The sequence below is a fragment of the Macrotis lagotis genome, chromosome X (genome assembly GCF_037893015.1).
Source record: "Macrotis lagotis isolate mMagLag1 chromosome X, bilby.v1.9.chrom.fasta, whole genome shotgun sequence".
NCBI lineage: Eukaryota > Metazoa > Chordata > Mammalia > Peramelemorphia > Peramelidae > Macrotis > Macrotis lagotis.
This window is the reverse complement of record NC_133666.1, coordinates 187,236,562-187,260,080: the sequence shown is the minus strand read 5'-3', so window position 1 is coordinate 187,260,080 and position 23,519 is coordinate 187,236,562. Positions and strand designations below refer to the sequence as shown.

Below are 23,519 nucleotides of genomic sequence, written 5' to 3'. Positions count from 1 at the left end.
GAAAGGTTAAATACTCTCTGTCCCCGAGGGACTCACAATCGAATGAGAAGATAAACGTCCAAAACACATTCATACATGCATGCATGCATACATACATACATACATATCAGAATGAATTGCAAATAATCAACAGAGGGCATGCACTACAATAAAGAAGGATGGATAAAGGCTTCTAGGAAGAGGCAGGATTTTGACTGCAAAGTCAGGAGGCAGAAATGAGAATTATTTTATGTATTTACCTTATAAAAAATCAGAACTTATTTTATTCTTTAACTTTATGTTATTGAAGGATGATTTCTTTTTTTTTTTAACAATTAACTAGCATTTATTTTTTTCTCCCACTGCCCTCCACAACTGAGGGGGGAAAAAAAAGAAAAAATCCTTGTAACAAATGTGCTTAGTCAAGAAAAAAAAAAATCCCCATATTGATTATGTTCAAAAATATATGTTTCATTCTTCATTTCTTTTTTTTTTTTAGTTTTTGCAAGGCTAATGAGGTTAAGTGACTTGCCCAAGGCCACACAGCTAGGTAATTATTAAGTGTCTGAGACCACATTTGAGTTCAAGTACTCCTGACTCCAGGGCTGGTGCTCTATCCACTGTGCCACCTAGCTGCCCCTGGGTTTTTTTAAATTAAAAAAAATTTTTTTTAATTTTTTTTATTTTATGGGGGGATTCTTGACAGAGAAACCAGAATGACTTGCCATTTTGTTTTCTTCTTCAGCTCATTTTATGGATGAGGAAACTGAGACAAACGGGATTGAGTGACTTGCCCAGGATCACACAACTAGTAAGTATCTGATGGGTTTTTTTTTTTTAGTTTTTGCAAGGCAATGGGGTTAAGTGGCTTGCCCGAGGCCACACGGCTAGGTAATCATTAAGTGTCTGAGGTTGGATTTGAACTCAGGTCCTCCTGACTCCAGGGCCGGTGCTCTATCCACTGCGCCACCTAGCCACCCCAAGTATCTGATGTTGAATTTGAATTCAGTTCTTTCTGTATCCTAACTCAGCACTCTAACTACTATGCCACTAACTGCCCCCTGTTCTTTGAAATATTATACCTCAGGGGTGGCTAGGTGGCACAGTGGATAGAGCACCGGCCCTGGAGTCAGGAGTACCTGGGTGCAAATCCAGCCTCAGACACTTAATGATTACATAGCCGTGTGGCCTCGGGCAAACCACTTAATCCCATTGCCTTGCAAAAACCTAAAATATATATATATATATATATATATATATATATATATATATATATATATATGTATGTATATACACTATACCTCTAAGAGGTTATCTAGTCCAATTTTCCCATTATATAGTTAAGGAAATTGGTTGTTTCTGCATTTATTGATTTGACCTTTATATTTTTCTTCTCAATAGATATTTTCTTAATATTAAGTAAATCTTGCATTCCTAATATTCTGAGATCTCTATTTTTGCTATATTTTAATGGTTTAATTACATCTATAGTCATATGAGATTTTCATACAATTTTATTTTTAGAATTGTCTTTATCAGGTTTTAGAATAAAGGCTATTATTTATCTGAGAAAAAACGTCGAGTAGCAATTTCAGTTTTCTCCACAATTAGCAAGTCTACATGAAAGTTATCAGTAATGAAAATCTCAATCCATTCCTACCTCCCAGCCCATGTAATAATTGTTTATATCCTTCCATAAGTTTGCCACAGAGGGTCCATACAAGGTGTGTAGGTGCTTCCTCAATTTCTCCAGAAACTATGAAAATACCAAAGAAATCCATCATTTTTCCTATCATACTTCTTGCTAATGCCATTTATTATCTCTGAATTTTTCTTATTTTATATATTATATCCAAGTCATACCCACCTTGACCCTCATCATTTCTCTTTGTATGATACTAATTTTCAATCCTTTGGAGACTATTGTGTTTCACGATTCACAGTCATTTACAACAACAGTAATAGAATACTGGCATTTAAAAAGAGGGGTTTTATTATGGGAGAGTTTTAGGATCATGGAAGCAATTGGATAGAGAGTGGTTTGGGGGGGGCATAAAGATTAAAAATGTATAAAGAACCAGACTATAGGAAGTTGTTGTTAATTTATTTTCAGTTATATCTGACTCTTTGTGACACACACCCTCCATTTGAAGTTTTTTTTTTTTTATTTTTGTTTAGGTTTTTGCAAGGCAATGGGGTTAAGTGGCTTGCCCAAGTCCACACAGCAAGGTAATTACTAAGTGTTTGAGGTCAGATTTGAACTCAGGTACTCCTGATTCCAGGGCTGGTGCTCTATCCACTGCACCACCTAGCTGCCCCTGAAGTTTTTTTTTTAGCAAAGATACTGGAATGGTTTGCCACTTTTTTCTTTTTTTTATGTTATGTTAAATCTTTTTGTTATATTTATTCTAATAGTTTTCAAAATTCATCTTTTTTATAAGCTTTTTAGTTCCACATTTTTTTACTATCCTCCCTTTCTTCCTTCCTCCCCATGGAAGTGAACAATCTCATAAAGGTTGTACACATGCAAACATACTTGCATTATTAGTCCTGTTGTGAAAGAAGAAGTAGAACTAAAGGGAGGAAAAACCATGAAAAAACATAAAAGAAGATTTTAAAAAATGAACATAGTATGTTTTGTTCTACATTCAGAGTCCATACTTCTTTCTCTGGATGTGCGTCTTACATTTTTTAAAACGTTTATTTATTTAAGGCAATAGGGTTAAGTGACTTGCCCAAGGTCACACAGCTAGGCAATTATTAAGTGTCTGAGGTCAGATTTGAACTCAAATCCTACTGACTCCAGTGCTCTGTCCACTACACCACCTAGCTGTCCCTCACAAGTCTTTTAGAATTGTTGTCGGTCACTGCACCGCTGAGAGGATCTAAGTTTGTCATAATTGATCATCTTATAATGTTGCTATTAATGTGTACAGTGTTCTCTTGATTCTGTTCACTCAGCATTAATTCATACAAGTCTTTCCAGGCTTTTCTGAAGTCTGACCACTCATGATTTACAGAACAATAGTAATCTACCACATTCATATACCATAACTTGTTTTGCCATTCCCCAATCGATGAGCATCCTTTCAGTTTCCAATCTTTGCCACTACAAAAAGAGCTGCTATAAATGCTTTTGTATATGTGGGTCTTTTCCTCTTTCCTAATGATTTGGGATGCAGACCTAGTAGTGGTATTGCTGGATCAAAGACTATACACAACTTTACTGCCCTTTAGGTATAGTTCCAAATTTCTTTCCAGAATTTGCCATTTCTTTCACAGCTCATTTTACAGAGGAGGAAAATGAGGCACATTGGATTAAATAACTTGGTCCGGGTCATATAGCTAATAAGTGTCTGAGGCTAGATTTTGAACTCAGATCCTTCTGTTCTAGGTTTGTGGTTCTAGTCATTGCACCATCTAAATTATTAATTGTTTGGGGTTCTCTGCAATGGAGAACACCATCTGTATCCAGAGAAACAACTGTGGAGTTTGAACAAAGACTAAGGACCATTACCTTAAATTTAGGAAAAAACCTGATTTTTTTTGTCTGATCTTGCTATCTCTTATACTTTATGTTTCTTCCTTAAGGATATGATTTCTCTCTCTCATCACACTCAATTTGGATCAATGTATACCATGGAAACAATGTAAAGACTGATAAATTGCCTTCTGTGGGGAGGGTGAGGGGAGGGAAGTAAGATTGAGGGAAAAAAATTGTAAAACTCAAAATAAATAAAATCTTTAATAAAAGAAAAAAAATATTAATTGTGTGACCATGAGTAAGTCATGAGGAGGCTGGATTCAATGAACTCTAAGACCCCCTTCCAGCTCTAAATCTATGCTTCTTTGTTCATTAAAAAAATAACTTTGCTCTTTCCTGAGAGTAATTCAGTTTCCTCTCATCTTCCTGTTAAAATCTGGGTCCAATTTGTCAATTTGTACCATCTCCCAAATAATCATGCTTTTGGATAGGCTATAAAGGTTGTCTTTCTGTTTGCTGGTCATGACATGGGAAAGAGAAATATTCCAGTCTTCAGTCTTATGTTGTATTTCAACAGGTTTCTTGAAAGATATTACAGAGTGACCTTGTTTGAAACCCTCTGATCATAACTGTCAGGCAATGTATAAAAGAGAGGCTGTTAGGTGGGGCAGGGGATGATGGAGTGGCCAGCCTCAAGTGAGGAAGACCTGAGGTCAGATCTGGCCTCAGATTACTAACTGTGTGACCCTAGGTCAGACACTTCACCCTATTTGCCTCAGTTTCCTCATCTGTAAAAATGAGCTGAAGAATGAAATGGAGAACCACAAGGATATCTTTGCCAAGAAATTGAGTCATAAAGAATGGAACATGACTGAAAACAACTCAACAGCAACAAGAAATCATAAAACAGGGAGATTTGTGTTTGCCAAAAGTATTCTCTCTAGTGGATGGAAGAGATGAATATAGAGTTCAAGTTGATTTGGAATTCTCTGCTCCTGTTTCTGGATTCATTGCTCTGGTTGGATAATTATGGTCTAGAACTGCTGAAAAGAGTTTGACACGTTCAACACTAATACATTTTGCTTATACAAACCACTTTGGCTATATCTCCTATGAAAGTTTGTAAGATATATTCATCATTGTCATCATTTTTGTATGAAATTTTTTCTTTTGTTTATCATCCTTTCACTTTTTCTTTCTTTTTAATGTGTTTTATTGATGCCTTTTTCTTTAGTCATTTAACTTTCCTTTTTTATTTCCAGTATGACAAAGTAAAATAATCAAGTAAAAAGTCAGATACAGAGATCACATCTGTACTAGTAATTCCCTTCCTTTCTTCCAGGAGAGGGTAAGGATGTTTCATTATTTATTCTTCAGGATCTTTTTTGGTTTTTCAGTTGCTCACTTTTCACCTTACTTTTAATGATCTTTTAATTTATATTGAATAATGAATTTTAATTCTGCTTATTTTGCTTATGAAACCTCATATTTTCCCCATTTCTCATATTTGTCATAGGTATACATTAATATTCCATATGATTTATTTCATCAATATTAATATTATTTATATGTAATAGAAACTATAACATTTCATAATTACGATCATAAGCCAAAATTTTTTTAAAATTATTCCCCAGTTGCGGCATTTTGTTTATAGATCTCTGCTATCTATTCTGGCACATGTTAAACCTTTGTTTCTCCATTTATTTTTCTTGGGATATATATACTTAGGGCTGGGATTAATGGATCAAAGGTTTTGGAGATGCCTGTCTTATACCACTGATTATTCCTGATTTTTTGGGGTCATTTTTTTTTTTTTTTAGGTTTTTGCAAGGCAATGGGGTTTAGTGGCTTTCCCAAGGCCACATGGCGAGGTAATTATTAAGTGTCTGAGGCTGGATTTGAACTCAGGTCCTCCTGACTCCAGGGCTGGTGCTCTATCCACTTTGTCACCTATCTGCCCCTTTTTGCCAATTTATAAAGATTGAAGTGAAACTTTGGTTGTTTTAATTTGCATTTTTCTTATTATTAATGATTTGGGATATATTTTCCAGTGGTCATTTATAGTGTACTATTCTTTTGAAATCTGTTTATTTGTATCTTTTGACCACTCATCTATTGGGGAGCAGTCTTATACACTGTGGATCTTGTTCTTATACATCTGTGTCAACTCCCTATATAAGTTGGACACTGTATATCTGACTTTATTGAATATGTTTGATGCCAATACTATTTTTCCACTTGATAGTTCATAATTCTAGAAACAGAATATTAAAATTTCAATTTTATAGGTGAATTAGAATTAAGAAAGGGTTTAATAGTACAGTGAAATTAACTAAACCTCTTAGCTGCTAAGAATCAAGAAAATTTGCCTATGTTCATGTTAGCATATATTGTAAGATATCTGAAGATACTAATTATTTTGCTATTAAGACAGATGGAAATAATTTAGGCCATTGTGACTTGTAATAACTTCATCACATCCTGATTTGCTTTCCTCCTCTATTAAATAAACATTCTATATTTAATTTGTAACTTTAATACAAGTCTTGTAGTCTTAGGTAATTCCTTTTTTAAAAATCCTTTATATGATAAACTTACACAATAACATTTTAATACATTAATAAAAGATTGTATATATAAATGTAAACTTTTATTATATAGTTTTTTAAAAAACTGTATTACTCTGCTTGCCTAGCTTCCTTCTAAATTCCACTGGGTTCTTTTCTGTTTGTTCTTTAAATGTTTACTCAATACTCTTTCCCTCTTTTCTGTTTTCTTTTCTTTTTCTTTTTGCATAACTATCACTACCCCACCCCCCAAATCCCATTAATTTTGGACACCATTCAACCCCATCTTCTCCTGGATAGTCTTTCTTCTCTAGGCTTTCATGACACTACTTTCCTACTCCCCTCCTATCTGCCTCAACATTTTTTCTCAGTTTTACTTGCTCGTTCTTCAGCAGGTTATTTGAAGTAACTCAAGATGTGCTCCAAAGTTCTAACTTGGGGCCTCTTATTTTCTCTAAACTGGTGGTTCTCAATGTTTTTGGTCTCAGGACCCCTTTATACTCTTAAGAAATCATTGTAGGGGCGGCTAGGTGGCATAGTGGATAGAGCACCGGCCCTGGAGTCAGGAGTACCTGGGTTCAAATCCGGTCTCAGACACTTAATAATTACCTAGCTGTGTAGCCTTTGGCAAGCCACTTAAAAAAAAAAAAGAAATCATTGTAGATCCCCTAGTGTTTTGTTTTTATGAGTTTAACATATTATAAATAGAAACATTTTAATATTATTGTGAAAATACAATTATCCCTTGCATATTGCAGGGGTTAGGGAAATGGTGCCTCCAAGATCTGGAAAATTTTTGTAAAATTTTTTGGCCTTCCTCTGTATCAGAGATGTCTGGATTTTTTTTTCTTTTATGGGATGTTTACAGTACCTTATTGCAAAATTTGGGATAAGTATTTGATCATAGGTTCTTTTTTTCCCTTGTTAGCCTTCCCATGTCTTCTGTGATCTCTGCAAAACACCCCCCAAATTCCCATTTAATTTCTTATGTTGACCCACAATATATCAAAACCACAATGGGGAAAGTTGCAATGTGAAAGGGATACTGTAATTTTAACCCTAAAGATTTGGTGAAAGTTTCAGGACCACCAAAGAATCCTTGGACCACACTTTGAGAACTGCATCTCTATTTACTATCTCACTTGGGGATGTTCAATTTTCTTCTCTATGAAGATGATTCCCAGATCTGTTTATACAATCCTAACCTCTCTCCTTACCTCCAGTTTTCACACTACTGTTTGCTTATTGGACATCTTGAACTGGATCTAAGCAGACATTTAAAACTAAACATATTCAGAACAGAATCATTACCTTTTCCCCAAAACCGGCCCTCTTCCCAGCTTTTCTGTTACTACACCACCATCTTCCCAGTCACCCAAGCTCACAAACTTGGTGTCATCCTCAATTCCTCAGTTGCCTTCACACACCACATTTAATCTGTTGTCCCATCTTATCATCTTACACCTGGCCCCATAAAGATGAATTCCTGTCACAGTTGGTTTCTTGATGGGGGGAACACTATTGATTTCATAGATTGGATTTACACAGGAGGGTTCCCCCAAACAGGGCCATAAATCCATGACCTCCAGGGGCTATTATTATCCTCCCTTTAGATAAAGTCACACAGGAATGACTTCCTACTTTAGTTATGGGTCTTCCTTGTAGCCAATGACTAGAGGAGTGGGCTGAGTTGGTCATATTTGAGTAGGAAGTCAAGAAAGTTGTGACAAGAGCAAATACTGCTGACAGTACTAGCTGACATTATGAAGCACCTACTGTGTACCTCGTTACAAATGTATATCAACAATGCTGTGAGATAAATGCTAATAGTATCCTCATTTTACAACTGAGGATATTGAGGCAAGCAGAGGTTGAATGACACACTCAGGTCACTCAGTCTAGATTTGAATTCAGGTCTTCTGAACTCCAGGCCCTGTATGACCTGGAGGTTAGCAATGACACCTAAAGATGTGGTTTTGAATTTAGCTAAGGCTAAGTTGGGACTATTTGAGACCCGGTCAGAGGAAGAACTATAGGGATACAGGTCAACTGCTACCTTCTACAGGAAGCCTTTCCTCCAACTTTTAGAACCATCCTTTCCTAATTGGCTTGCATTAATCTTGTGTTATTCTTTTTCATTCTATTGGTGGTTATTCTGTACACATTCTGCCTCCCTTGCTAGAATGTAAACTCTTTATGGCCTTAGTTCATGGCCCTCCATGCCTGCTGGACCACCCATCAATGGGTGCTTTCCAGGAGGATGCTAGAAAACATTGCTAAAGATTCTAGAGTTGTGGAAGGGAAGGTGAAGCCCCCAGCCAGCCTGAAGATGGAAGGGAGGTGACTGAAGAGGGAGCACACCAAGAATGCCTGGCTCCTATTGGATTGGTGACAAAGCCATTCCTTCAACCCACCCCTATTTAGCATTTGGAGTGGAAGCCAGGGCAAGGTACAGTTCAATTCCTGGTGCATCAGCATAGGTCTTACTGGAGTTCCTGCTCTGAGCCCTCCATGTTACAAAAGAAACAAATACAGCTCTTTTAGTGTTCCAGAAAGGCCATGGTGGTAACTCAAGCTGTCCTGGGCCCTGGGGGTTCAGTATTTGTCTAACAAGCAAGTCACTAGCATGTTTTTCCCATTCCCCAGGCTGAATGCTGTAGCACCTGGTTTGGGAAATGGCTGCATCTAGTGTACCTACTTGATTTGCCTTGTTATTTCACTTTATATTTTAATTAAATACTTCCTTTTTTGTTTGTTTGCTTGGTTTTTGTTTTTATAAAGCAAGAGGGTTAATTGATTTGTCCAAGGTCACACAGCTAAGTAATTATTAAGTGTCTGAGGCTACATTTGAACTCAGATCCTCCTGACTCCAGGGTTGGTGCTCTATCCACTGTGCTACCTAACTGCTCCCTAAATATTTCCTTTTTGAGTTAATGTACCCTGTGCTTTGGTTTGGTAAAAAAGCTTATGAACTGGAGTTTTGGCTAGGTACTGAAACAAAGTGTAACTTGAACCTGGAGGTAGTTTTATCAAATTTGTGTAGGGGGTGGGGGCTTGAGCTATTTTTGGAAGGCCATTGATAAGGGTGAAGTTATTCAGGAGGAGATTAATAGGGTAGTGAAGGTATCTAGATAGAAAAATGTGCCTTGAGAGCAGCATGGAGGCTATAAGACACTTGAGAGCAGCTTGATCCAGATTAAAATATAACCCAGAAATGGCAAAACAAGTAGTGGTAGAATATGATTGTGATGGAATACTACTGTACTGTGAGAAATAATGAGCAGATTGATTTTAGAAAAAAGATGCAAAGACTTGAATAAAATAATGAAGAATAAAATGAATAGAACCAAGAGATTGTTGTATCCATTAACAGCAACATTCTTTGAAGAATAACTGTAAATGGCTAAGCTATTTTGACATTATAAATATTCAATTAAACTATAAAAGACCTATGAAGGAAGATGCTATTCACCTCTAGAAAAAGAACTAATAAATATAAGAATGGTTAGTATGGCTTTATATATACATGCATACACACACACATGTGGATATACATCGAAATAGTCTTCTCTAGTGGGATGAGGAAAGAAGATAGGTCAGAACTGAAAAGGTAACAAAATGATAAATTAAATTTTACAAAGTTTCAGGATACAAAATAGAGTCATAAATCATCAACATTTCTATATATTACCATAAAGTCCAGTAGCAAGAGAGAGAAAGAGAAATTCTATTTAAAAATAACTGCAAGGGACAGCTAGGTAGCACAGTAGATAGAGCACCAGCCCTGGAGTCAGGAGGACCTGAGTTCGAATATGGCCTCAGACACTTAATTGCCTAGCTGTGTGGCCTTGGGCAAGCCACTTAACCCCGTTTGCCTTGCAAAAAACTAAATAAAAAAAAATAACTGCAGACATAATAAAATATTTGGGAGTCTTCCACATCAAGCCCAGGAACTATATAAAAGCAAATATAAGACACTTTTCAAATAAATAAGTCAGATCTAAATAATTGGGAAAATATTACTTGCTTGTGGGTAAGCCAAGACAATATAATAAAAAATATTAATTTTATATAAATTAATCTATTTATTTGGTGCCAATCAAATTATCAAAAATTGTTTTAGAGAGCTAGAAAAAATAAAATTCAGCTTGAAGAACAAAAGTTCAAGGATACCAAAGGAATCAATGAAAAAAATGCAAAAAAGTGGGCTAGCTATACACAACCTCAAATTTTATTATAAAGTGGTAATTATGCTAAGAAATAGAGTAGTGAATCAGTAAAGTAGATTAATTACAAAGTACATTATAATAAATGACTCTAAGAATCAAGCATATATTCAATCCAAACTCATTATTTGACCCAAACTTCTGGGAAAACAGGAAAGCAGTATGGCAGAAACTAGGTATACACCAACATCTTACACCATTTACCAAATTAAGTCAAATTGGGTATATGATTTACATATAAAGGATGATACCATAAGTATATTATCTGTCAAGATTTATGGATAAGGGAAGAATTTAGCAGCAAAGAAGATATAGAGAGCATTACAAAATGTAAAATAGATCATTTTGATTATAGAAAATTAAAAAGTTTTTGCATAAAGAAAACCAATGCAAACAAACATAAGAAAAGCAGAAAACTGGGAAAATTTTTCTGCAACAAGTATTTCTGATAAAAGGCCTCATTTCTCAAATATATAGAGAATTGAATCAAAGTCAATGGATATGAACAGGCTGTTTTCAGATAAATTAAATGTATGAAAAATACTCTAAATCACTATTGATTAGAGAAATTCAAATGAAAACAAATCTGAGGTACCATTTCCACCTATCAGATTGGTTAATATGACAAAAAAGGAAAATATTGGATGATGGAGGGGATATGGGGAAACTAGGATACTAATGCATTATTACTGGAGTTGAGATTGTATCCAATCATTCTGGAGAGCAATTTGAAACTATGTCCACAAGGCTATACAACTGTGCATGCCCTTTGATCCAGAAATTCCACTGCTAGATATAAAGCTCAAAAACATCTAAAAAAGGGGAAAAGACATATTTGTACAAAAATATTAATAATAGCTCTTTTTGTAGTGACTAAGACTTGGAAATCAAAGGGATGTCCATCAATTGATGATTGGCTAAATATACTGTGGTATATATTGTAGTTTAATTGTAATGAATATTACTGTGCTATAAGAAATGACATGTAGAATGATTTCAGAAAAACCTTCGAAGACCTGCAAGAACTGCATAGTGATGTACACAGTGCCATAGTGATGCATAATGAAGCACACAATGCCATGAGAATTTTGTATACAGTAATAGCAATATTGTTCAATAAAGAATTGTTATACTATGATACAAGACAATCCTAAAAGACTAATGATGAAACATATTATCTCCTTCTAGAGAAAGAACTGATACAGACTGAATATATCTTTCATACTTTCTTTCATTTTTTATTGAGTCTTCTTTTACAAAATGGATAATATGGAAATATTTTATGTAATTGCATGTGTATAACCTAGATCTGATTGCTTACCATCTCAGGGAGGGGGAAAGAACAGAAACTTTAAATAAAACTGTTAAAAATTTGAAAAAATAGCTACATAATTGAAAAATATGTCAAAATAAATAAAAATACAATAAAACATAAATAATATTACATTTGAAAACTAAGCCAATATGTGATCCACATGTATCTTTTTTGTGTTGTATAGTGGCCCTGTTTCCTTTGACTCTACTGCTTTAGATTATATCATATGAGCAGTGACTTCATATAGTTACATCATATGAAAGCCAGCTCTCTATCCACAACATTGTGAAACTAACTTATATTCTATCCTGCTTGGCCTTCTTTTGGAGGTGCTTCTTATAGGGCTGAGACTAAGGCAAGAAGGTTTATACCTACCCAGCATTAGTTTTTGCTATTTGTACTTAAATTTAAATTTTGGTTTGCCCTGGTAAAAAAAAAGCCAGGATGTTTTGCTTAGAGATACCCTGTTGCTGTTTCAAAACAGCAAGTTGTTAAAAACAAGGACTTAGGTCATGGATGAATAGTCATTGGTGATCTCTTAAAAATGATGGAGAATAGAATGTGTTTCATGAGCCTGGAGATGGTTTTCATTAAGAGAAAGAAGATCACATCTTAAAATTATAAGGTGAGCTTGACTTTAATTTTGAAGAATGCTAGAATGTATTTTTAAAGGGAAAGATGATTTATAAGATGGAAAGTAGAAGTCACTATGACCCAAATGGCTTTATTGAGAATAGGTAATGCCAGAACGGAGAGCCAGGTATGCAGTAGATAGTGGGCTGAGCCTGGAGTCTGAAGACTCATTTTCCTGAGTTAAGATGTGGTCCCAGAAACATACTAGCTCCATGATCCTAGGCAAGTTAATTTGTCCTGTTTGCGTCAGTTTCCTCATCTATTAAAAGAGCTGGAGAAAAAAATGGCAAACCACTTTAGGATCTTTTCCAGGAAAGCCTCAAATGGGCTAATGAGGAGTCAGACATGACTAAATCACTAAACCTCACAATCTACCAGACCAACTTGAAATAATTTTTTGACAGTATTACTAGGCAAGTAGATTAGAGGAATGATATAAACATGTTTAAGTGAAGCGTCTAACAAAGTTGCTCATAACATCCTTGAGTACAAAATTGAGATGAATCAATCAGCATACATTTCTCCATTTTTGTCTTTCTCAATCAAATAGTAAGAAAATATTTAGCACTTACTATGTGCCAGGCCCTCTGCTAAGTGCTGGTGGTATAAAGAAAAAACAAAAACAATCCTTGCCCTCAAGGAGTTTGTATTCTTTAAATATAAATATTGTTAAGAATGAAATAATATAGGGGCAGCTAGGTGGCACAGTGGATAAAGCACCGGCCCTGTAGTCAGGAGTACCTGGGTTCAAATCTGGTCTCAGACATTTCATAATTACCTAGCTGTGTGGTCTTGGGCAAACCACTTAACCCCATTTACCTTGCAAAAACCTAAAAAAAAAAGAAAAATGAAATAATATATATACAACTGAACATTATATGTGGGAGCTTACATTCTAATGATTAATATTGTGAATACTAGAAACCAAACATAATTTATATAGAACTTAAAGGTTTGCAAAGTACTTTACAAATTATCTTATTCAATCCTTAAAACCAGCCTGGGAGATAGGTACTATTATTTTATTCATTTTATAGATGAGGAAACTGAGGCAGAAAGAAATTAAAGGTCTTGCCTAGAGTCACACTGCTAGTAAATTTCTGGTATGTGTCTGAACTCAGGTCTTCTTGACTCAAGGTCCAGCAATCTGTCTCTTGTACTACCCATTTAGATCTTGTTCAACATCCAGGAAAAAAAAATCAAGAGATTGATGTCAGTCCAGAAGAAGGTCTTTAAGTGGCATTCCACAGAACCTTGTTCTGTTCAGAATTTTTTATAAAAGCACAGACAGCATGATTATCAAAGTGCTAAGGAACATACCTTAATAATTGGAAATCCAAAAAGATATTGGGTTTGAATAATGGGTCAAATGTAATAAGATAAAACTTCATTAGAAGTTAGGGAGTGGGAGGGCAACTAGGTGGCAAAGTGAATAAAGTACATGCCCTGGTGTCAGGAGGCTTTGAGTTCAAATTTGACCTCAGACACTTAATAATTGCCTAGCCGTGTGACCTTGGGCAAGTCACTCAACCCCATTGCCTGACATAAATATAAATTAAAAAAAAAACAAAGTTAGGGAGTGTGACAATGGACAAAGCAGGTCTTTCCTGATTCTGATACTCACTAGTTGTGTGATAAGGGGCAGACTCTTTAACCTCTCAAAATCGCAGTTTCCCTTTTTGTAAACCTCCCAGTGTTGTTGTGGAGAAAACATTGTGTAAGACTTAAAGTGCTATGGAAATGTGAGTTATCATTATGCCAGTCAAAAAAGCTAATATAATCACAAATTTCCAGAATTCAGATTAAGAAGTGATGGTTTTGCTCTATAAATCACATCTGAAGTCTTATGTTCAATTCTAGTACATTTTAATAATGGCATTGCCAGATTCATGGGGGATTGAAAACATACCATGTAAGAATTGCCTGAAGGAACTGGTTATAGCCCTGAAAAAGAGAGCATTTAAGAAGGTATTTATCTTTAAGAATTTCAAGATGTTAGGGGTGGCTAGGTGGCGTAGTGGATAAAGCCACCTGCCTTGGAGTCAGGAGTACCTAGGTTCACATCTGGTCTCAGACACTTAATAATTACCTAGATGTTGCAAGGATATACATTTTTTTTGTTCTGTTTCTTATTCCACAACATGACTAGTATGGAAATATGTTTTACATGATTGCACATATATAATCTCTTTTTTCTTTTTTCTTTTTTTTTTTAGATTTTTCAAGGCAATGGGGTTAAGTGGCTTGCCCAAGGCCACACGGCTAGGTAATTATTAAGTGTCTGAGGTCGGATTTGAACCCGGGTACTCCTGACTCCAGGGCCGGTGCTCTATCCACTGCGCCACCTAGCTGCCCCCACACATATAATCTCTATCAAACATTTAGCATCTTAGGGGAAAGAGAGGGAAAAGAGTAAGAAAAATTAAGAGCTCAAAATCTTATTAAAAATGAATGTTAGGGGTGGCTAGGTGGCGCAGTGGATAGAGCACCGGCCCTGGAGTCAGGAGTCCCTGGGTTCAAATCCACTCTCAGACACTTAATAATTGCCTAGCCGTGTGGCCTTGGGCAAACCACTTAACCCCATTGTCTAATAAAAAAAATGAATGTTATAAAGTATTTTTATATATAGTTGGAAAAAATAAAACACTTTAAAAAAAATTACAGGGAACCCACATTAGACTTGTTTTGCTTGCCTCCTGAAAGTGGAACTGGAACCAATGGGTAGAAGTTGTAGAGTCAAAATTTCAGATGAATAAATGAAAAAGTCTCCTAATAAGTCTAAAATTAGAAGAAACTTCTTTGAAAGATAGTGAAATTCCCATTTCTGGACATCTCCAAGCAGAGTTTGGATGGTCACTTGTAGGGGATGGTAGTGAGTAGATTTCTACTGTAGGTATGGTTTGGGCTAGGTACCTTCTGAAGTCCTTTCCAACTCTGAAATTCCATGATCGCCTAGCTAAGTGGGTCTCTTGAGATTTCACAGGTGCAGGGCCTATCTAGTCTGTTCCATCTACAACTCTCATTCATCTATAAAAAGATAAGAATAAATCAAAGACAGCCAGCAGCAAGAGGTCCTTTCTGTCATCATTACAACCCCTCACCTTTTTCTTTTGCAAGGCAGTAGGGTTAAGTGACTTGCTCAAGGTCACACGGCTAGGTAATTATTAAGTGTCTGAGGCCACATTTGAACTTAGACCCTCCTGACTCCGGGGCCATTACTCTATCCACTGTGCCGCCTGGCTGCCCCAAGCTCTCACCTTTCAGCTGTCCTTGCCTCCCTCCCCAACTGGGAGAGAGAGAGAATTTTGACCAAGATTGACCTTTTGTTGCACACTCAGTTCTGGCTGAACAGCCAACTAAGTGGCTTTTCTTCATCTTTGGTAAGTGGTTAGGAAACAGTAATAGAAGACCTGCTCATGCTCTGATGTCTGCATGGGCGATTGCAGAGGCAGAGCCTGCTGCCCATGCTCCTAGGGACCAAGCTGCCACTGACCATCCCTGCTACACTAAGGACCACCTGACCCCAGAGAACAGCACTGTCAATTGTAGAAGCATATCAAAGGGGGGAAAAATGGCTTATGTTTGTTTACAGTTTCCACATGTAAATTTTAAATGTCACATCCATTTACCTGCTTCAATTTTACAAATAATTCTATTTTATTAAATCATGAATAGGTATGTCAGAGTGGTAGATGAGTATCCAGAGAGGCCTGGATAGAAAATGGACACAGCTGGAAGAAACCTTAAGTGGTTCATAGAGTACAAACCTAATCACTTTATAAGTGGCGATATTGAGACCAGAGAGGTTAAATATTTTGCCCAAAGTTATACAAAGGCAAATCCTCTGATTCCTAATCCAGTATGCTTTCTTTGGTACCTAACTCTTTCTGGCTCCTTTCAGTGTATTTTTTTGACATGGAAACTGGATTTGGTTGTGAAATTACTGGATTTTGTTAATGCTTGATCCTGTAAAGTCAAAGAAACATGAACTTATTTACTTTAAATTAATTATTACTCTATTTTAAAAGGTAGGTATACAGAAAGGACAATGACTAATGTTCAACAGGATGTGGGAAATCTAGAACACTAATACATTGTTGGTGGAGCTGTGAACTCATCCAGCCTTTCTGGAGAGCAATTTGGAATTATGCCAAATGGCAACAAAAATATGCATACTCTTTGATCCAACAATACCACTACTGGGTCTATACCCTGAAGAGATCATGAAAATGGGTAAGAACATTAATTGCACAAAAATATTCATAGCAGCCCTGTTTGTGGTGGCAAAGAATTGGAAATCGAGTGAATGTTCATCAATTGGGGAATGGCTTAATAAATTGTGGTATATGTATGTGATGGAACATTATTGTTCTATTAGAAACCAGGAAGAATGGGAATTCAGGGAAGCCTGGAGGGATTTGCATGAACTGATGCTGAGTGAGATGAGCAGAACCAGAAAAACACTGTACACCCTAACAGTAACATGGGGGTGATGGTCAACCTTAATGGACTTGCTCATTCCATCAGTGCAACAACCAGGCACAATTTTGGGGGTATCTGTGATGGAGAATACCATCTAAATCCAGAGAAAGAATTGTGGAGTTTGAACAAGGACTATTACCTTTAATTTAAAAAAAAAACATTATCTCATGTAATTTTGCTGTCTCTTATACTTTATGTTTCTTCCTTAAGGATATGATTTCTCTCTCATCACATTCAACTCAGATTAATGTATACCATGGAACCAATGTAAAGACTAAGAGACTGCCTTCTGTGGGGGTGGGGGGGAGAGGAAGTAAGATTAGGGGGAAAAATTATAAAATTCAAAATAAATAAAATTTTTCTTTAAAAAATATTTAATGACTAAGCCTGAAATTTCTCTTTTATGTTTGTTTAGAGTTAGTTTGTTTAGAGTCTAATCTCTTCTGGAAAATGTCTCCCTCTTGGACTCCCAATTCCCATATCTGGGCTGTTCCCTCCAAACATGAAGAATAGCAATCACAGAAAGCCAGTCAAACATCTCCCTCTTCCTTACCTCCAACCCCAACAAAAGGATATGACCTATGGTTCTCTGGTGAAGCACACCTTGTGACACATATGATTCAGACTACTGTTAAACATCAGGGCATTTATTTTGATAACTTTCTAAATAGTAAATGCTTGTGTGTTGTTTCTTAGGGACCTTCCCTCGTAGGTGAGTCAGGAGTTATTGAACTAATGGGGTGATGTTCATAGGGCCATGGATGCCCGAAACTTCTGGGTGAGACAGAATACAGCTGCTGTGAGGGCAGTGCACTGGCGTGCTAATAACTTCACGCTTAAATCTCGATAGCCTCTCTCACAGGTGAGCTTTGCTGCCTGGACAAACTGATAGTAGGCGCAAACAACGTCCTTGAGGTTCACCATGACATCCCTGTGTGTCCTCACGCAGCGGCCACAGTTTGTAAACTGGAAGCACAGGCCCATCAGCTGGATGAGGTTTCGGAAAGTCTCTTGCACAGCACTCTGCATTTCTTCAGGAGACTGGTCGATTTTAATCACATGCTGACAGCTAGACATGAGCTTCTGGGATCCCGTACAGAGGCTATTCCTGTTTTCAGAAAAGTACCAGGCACATTTGTCTTGGGGGTGTTTGTTCCCATTTCCTCCAAACTGTTCTAAAATACCTTGTAATTCCACCACATGATCCAGGAGCTGGCGAAAGCCTTCGGGGGATTTGCAAAGTCCAACTTTTAACTGCTTCATGATTTTGGAGTAATACTCAGACCAGAGGCAGTTATTCCTCAGCCGGGGCTCACTGCCACAGCAGCTGTTGCTTCGGGTGAGCTCGGGTCTCCAGTGCACAGAATACTGGCTCCCTGAGGAAGGAGGAGTTGTGAGTGGCGCTGAGGAGAGCGTGGTTTCCAAATCTGAGTTCTCATCATCCATCTCAGGGTCTGAGCCACGAAAACAAGTGGTGTAGGGTAACTGGCAATTGCATTGGTCCATCCCAATTTTGGGTAAGATCACGCCTTTCATCCCTGAAAAATCCAAAGAACAATCTGACCTAGGATTTGTGGAAATAGTAGGATTGCTTTTATGAACAAAACACAGGAGAGGCTTCTTTGAAGAAGGAGGCACAATACTAAGGCTTTCCTTTTCCACTTCTAAGATATCACCACAGGTAGGGGAAAAATAATTAGGACACTTCAGTTTCTTTAGGTTGTACTCGGTTGCCTGCCTGAAAGCATCTCCTAGGTGATATGAAGGTGGATTCTGTGGGGATTGCCCCTGGTTAAAATCCACAGGTAGCAGAGCAACATTAGGCAACAACATTCCCCTTATTCCATTATCTGGGTGTTCTGGTACAGAACTCCTTTCTTGAAGTGACAGTAAGCCCGTGTTGATGGGCAGATGCCCCTTAAGGGCATCAGAACCTATATGCTTCTCAGACAATAATAACTCCTGCTCTTGGGGGAGGCTGGTTGGGCCTATCCTAAGGAGGAAGGCTGTTTCTCTCCCTTCTTCTTGCATGTGCAGTAGTGATGCATGATTAGTATTTGCTCCAAATGTCTGCCACTTGGAGAGAGGGGCTACTTCACCAGGTAGATCACTTTTCTCCAATGGCAGCCTTATATTATCTAAGGGTTTTTTACATGTATCATCAGTTGGACCTTCATTCAAATCTTTCCTGGGTTCCTCCAGAAATAAAATATTACTGTTCTGGTTGATGTCACATAAAGAAAAATCTGCTTCTTTGCTGCCTCTCGAATTTTTAACATAGTCACCATTTCTGGAATGGTCCCCTGAAGAAAACAAAGGTTCTAAGCATTTCTGGATTGTTTCCTGCATTGGGTTTTCAAACAAATGCCTGAATTCCATTTCAAATTGGGGTTCTGAACTGACCCCTAGGATTCCTTGTGTTATTTCTTGTTGTTCTGAGCTGATTGTCAAATTGTCTTTGGTTCTTGAAGGGATATTACAGGAGTTGGAGGTGCAGTCCTGAGTCTCTGCCATTTGGTCTGTGCAAACCCTGGCATTACCATCTTGAAGCTGAAAGGTCTTTTCAGATGACTCTGACTGGTCATTTTGTTCAAACAAACCTGAAGACTGATGATGATGAGGGATGCTGCTTGGAGTGCTATTCATGGACAAAGGGGCAACCCTAGAATTTTCTTTATTTTCTGGGTCAATCCTGAGGCGAACTGCTGAAATGGAAGAGACAAAGGAATCAATGACTGATTTGGTTTCCATTGTTTCAGGTTCCATTTCCATTAAATTAGAGGAGTGGTTTTTACCCTTGGTTTCCCTTGGAGGAGTCAACAGTCCAAGGGCTTTGGTTTCAAGAAGACCAGGCTCTCCTTGCATGTCTTGCAATGATGATACAGTTGGTGAGTGAGAGACGAAGGAAAGGTAGGGCTCCCTGTCATAGTAGCACATGTGGTCTACACTCTCCAGGGAATATGATGGTGCCAAAGGAAAGGTCACTTGAGATGTGTAGTCAGTTTGTAAGAAAGACCTTCTTTTTCTCAGTGTCTTTGCATACTTCTTCCCCCCAACTCTTCGGCTGTGCTCTCTCTTATGTGGTCTTGGAATCAAGCCTTCCTCTGAGTTTTCTCTCTTTTGAACTTTAGACCCCAAATCACTCCATTCCTCAGGAGGGACTATGCCATAATCTAAATATAAAGAAAGGAAGAGAAGTTCAGGACAAAGTTACATGTTATACTTGATATACCTGAACAACAATGGTTACACAATAAAGATGTAGTCTCAGAATGACAGATAAGATTTAGGGACATTCCCAGTAATTTAATTTTGCTTGTTGGGACAGAATGGTTGGGTCAGATCACTTAACTCATTAATCCTGATCTTCTGAGTCTCCATCCCCCATTCTGGTCCATCATTCTGCCTTCCCTACCTAGTTTTATATATATATGAATAGTTCCAACCTCTTTAAAAGATGCTTTTTTGGGGTGGCTAGGTAGCGCAGTGGATAGAACATCAGCCCTGGAGTCAGGAGGACCTGAGTTCAAATCTGGCCTCAGATACTTAATAATAACCTAGCTGTGTGACCTTGGGTAAGTCACTTAACCCCATTTGCCTTGCAAAAACTTAAAAAATAAGATGCTTTTCCCCCTCCACATACATCTTTAATTTTTAGCAAACTTTTGTGCATTGTACTCACATAATAGTCACATTAATTTTTAATTCTTTATTTAATTTTATTATTTAATATTTTATTTATTGAAATTTATTTAATTTGACTTACTTAATTTTTAGTGTGTATGAACATTTTGGAAGAATCTTTAGATCACTTGGGAATATGTGACATGTGTACATATGTATAGGTTTCTGTGTGCCCTTGGGGTAAAGGAGAATGATGGGTAAAGAGATAGAGGATCTGGCAGAAATATATTCATAAAGCTACCAACTTTCTCCACTGAGAGACCTAGAGCACCTCTAAGTCCTATGGGACCGTAACTAATTAGGAAGTACCTCCCTGCCTCATGGCACCGCTACGCACTCTTCCTAGATGAGTGACGATAGATCCACCTGCTGGGGGCTCACCTGAGAGGGAATTTGAGGGTGTCAGCTTATCAGCTGCATCATAAAATTCATCATCGGAGCTTGTGTCTTCAAAACTTGGAGAAGGATTTAAAAGCAGCGATTCTACCGCTGATGCTGAAATAGCTTTCCAGACTTTCCCCTCCTGCACAGGTCGAGATGGCCCATTCCTTGAAGAACTGCTCTCAGAGCTGTTGCTTAAGATGCTGGCAGGAGAAACGTTAGAGCACAGACTATAGTACTCCATGCTGCTGCTATCATACAACCTGGGGTCTACCGTGGATGCGTGCAGCTCGTTCCCTGGGCTAGATTTAAGGTTGCTTGTATAGTTGGACAACTCAGTCTTCTGGAGCTCGGCGTTGGCTCTCTGGGATAACTCCAGGAGGCAAAGGAAGTCATTAGTTTCAATGTGGCCTCTTTCCTCCCTGATGTCCAGAGAAGGTGGCAGATCATTTTTATCCAAATTTTCTTTAAAAGTGGGTGCATGGAAATGGAAAAACTCAGGCCTACTGGAGGAGCAGGCATCCAAGTCATCTTCTTCCAGGGCATCCATGGAATCACTGGAGCCACTGGTTTTGCAGCCCCGGCTCTCCGTGTTGGCTGAGTCGGAGCCCTCAGAGGTGTTGTCAGTGACATTGCTAACTTCATTGCATCTGCTTTTCTCAGCCTCTGCTGGGGTGATGCTCTCATCTCTCTGCTCCCTGGGCATTTCCTGTTCTTCTTCTTCACACAAGGGTGTGATGTGGTTAAATTTCACCAGGTGCCTGTCCGAAAGGAACTCCAGGGAAGAGTCAACTTCTGATGATTCCTCTGAGTCACTGCAGGCTCTGGATTCATAACCTGCAAGAGAGAAGGACAGCAAGGGTTCTGAATCTTGTTCGGGTTATGTGCAGCTCTGGCAGTCTGGTAAAGCCTGGGGATTCCTTCTCAGAATAATGTTTTGAAATAATTGAAGGTGGTTAGTGAAAATAAAGATGTAATTCTCCCCCCATTCAAATTCACTGAAGATTTCCAAGTTAAGAACCCTTGAAGTAGAGAATATATAACAATCATATCATTTTTATAGTGCTTTTGAGATTTGCAAAATGTTTTATCTGTATGATCTCATTTAATCCTAACAACAATTCTGAGAGATAAGTCCTATTATTATCTCCATTTTAGAGATGAGGAAAATGAGCCCAAGAGAGGTTAAGTGACTTGCCTAGAGCTAATAACTCAGATTATTGAACTCAAGTGTTCCTGAGTCCAAGTCCAGTTCTCTATTCACTGCACTACCTATTAAGCTTCCTTTGCCTCCTGGAGTTATCTCAGAGAGCTGTGATGCCATCTGTGGAGGTAATTTCCCATCCCACACTTCTTTCCCAGAAGACCAAGTTCTCCACTTATATAAGTGACCTTAAATCTAGCTCAGGGAATGAGCTGAATGCATCCACACTGGACCCCAGGTTGTATCCAATTCAAGGCCAGCCTATGAAGGTGAGGGGATTCAAGGTGCCAGGAAGAACTCCTCTGACCTCCAAAATAATTTGCCCAACTCAAGTCTGAAATTCCAGGAGTCAAAGTCTTTCATTTTACAATAGGATTAGATAAGGCTTCAAATGAAAATGTACAAAAGTACACTATTTTAAATTAAAACTAAGATGTAAATAACTATCGTATGATCTTTTCCCATTGGACAATGAGCTTTCTCTCTGGGGGGGTGAGGGGGCAGGGAGAAGAGAGAGAAGGAGGGTACCCAAGATAAACTCACTTACACTACAATTTGTCTTGGATCAGACGTGTCAGTATTGGAGTTAGGAAAACCTGGGTTCAAATCTCATCTCTATCTGACACAGGCATTCAGGTGCTGGTGGGTGAGATGCTAATCTTGGAGTTAGGGGTTTACATCCTGCCTCAGACTCTTACTAACTGTGTGATCTCTCTCAGCCTCAGTTTGCTCATCTGTGAAATGATGATAACAATAGCACCAACCCCACAGGGTTATTGTAAGGATCACATGTAAAGTGCATACCTTAAAGTGCTATTTAAACACTGGCTATTAATTATTATTATTATTATTATTAGCCATTTAACTGTGGTCAAGTTAACCTTTTAGAGTCAATATTCAGAGAGGGAGTTTCCATACTGGGAACTTACCTCCACTGATGACATCACAGGCTCAGACCCCTTCTCCCAGAATGCTCCCGTTGGCCCTACACAGGCTCCAGTGGTTACATAAGAACATGGGAGCAGATTAAGTCTTGCATTACTGATCCCAGTTGTACTGAAAAACAGAACTCTATTATCTTTCCTCCTGAACCCCTTGCTCTTTTCTACTGTACTGTTTTGGTCAAGGCCATTACCATTCTTCCAGTCACCTCGGGCTTGTGAACCTGGGATCATCACTGACTGTTCCTGCTTAGCCATGGAAGCAGACACCAAATCTTGTCATTTCTACCTCTGCCACACCTCTTGGTATCTATTTCCTTCTCTCCATTCACAGAGCCACTACTTATTCAGGTGGTCAAACCATGCCATCATCCGACTATTGCAAATCTCCCCATTTCAACAGCTCCTCCACTCAGCAGCTGAAGGGATTTTTTTCCTAAACTGTAGTTCTGACCACATCAACCAACAACCCACTCATCTCCAGGAGATGCCCATTTATTACCATAGAATCAGCTAAAACTCCTTTGCTTTTCATCTAAAGCGCTTCACAACCTAGCCCTATGTTGCCTAATTATTCCCCTGAACACACTCTATGATCCAGCCAAATTGGCCTTTTTGCT

General features: G+C 38.0%; 1 protein-coding gene across 6 annotated transcripts in view; it reads right to left on the bottom strand.

Moving 5' to 3' along the window:
• Positions 1–14,871: 14,871 nt before the first annotated feature.
• FRMPD1 (FERM and PDZ domain containing 1) overlaps positions 14,872–23,519 on the bottom strand; it is a 263,914-nt gene continuing 255,266 nt past the window's right edge. For all 6 annotated transcript variants that reach the window (XM_074200548.1, XM_074200549.1, XM_074200546.1 and 3 more), the window contains 2 exons: positions 20,755–21,591; positions 14,872–19,862 (listed from right to left, as the gene is read on the bottom strand). In XM_074200548.1, the coding sequence (XP_074056649.1) occupies positions 17,437–19,862; positions 20,755–21,591 (3,263 nt within the window). In that variant the 3' untranslated portion in view covers positions 14,872–17,436. The remainder of the gene's footprint in view (positions 19,863–20,754; positions 21,592–23,519) is intronic.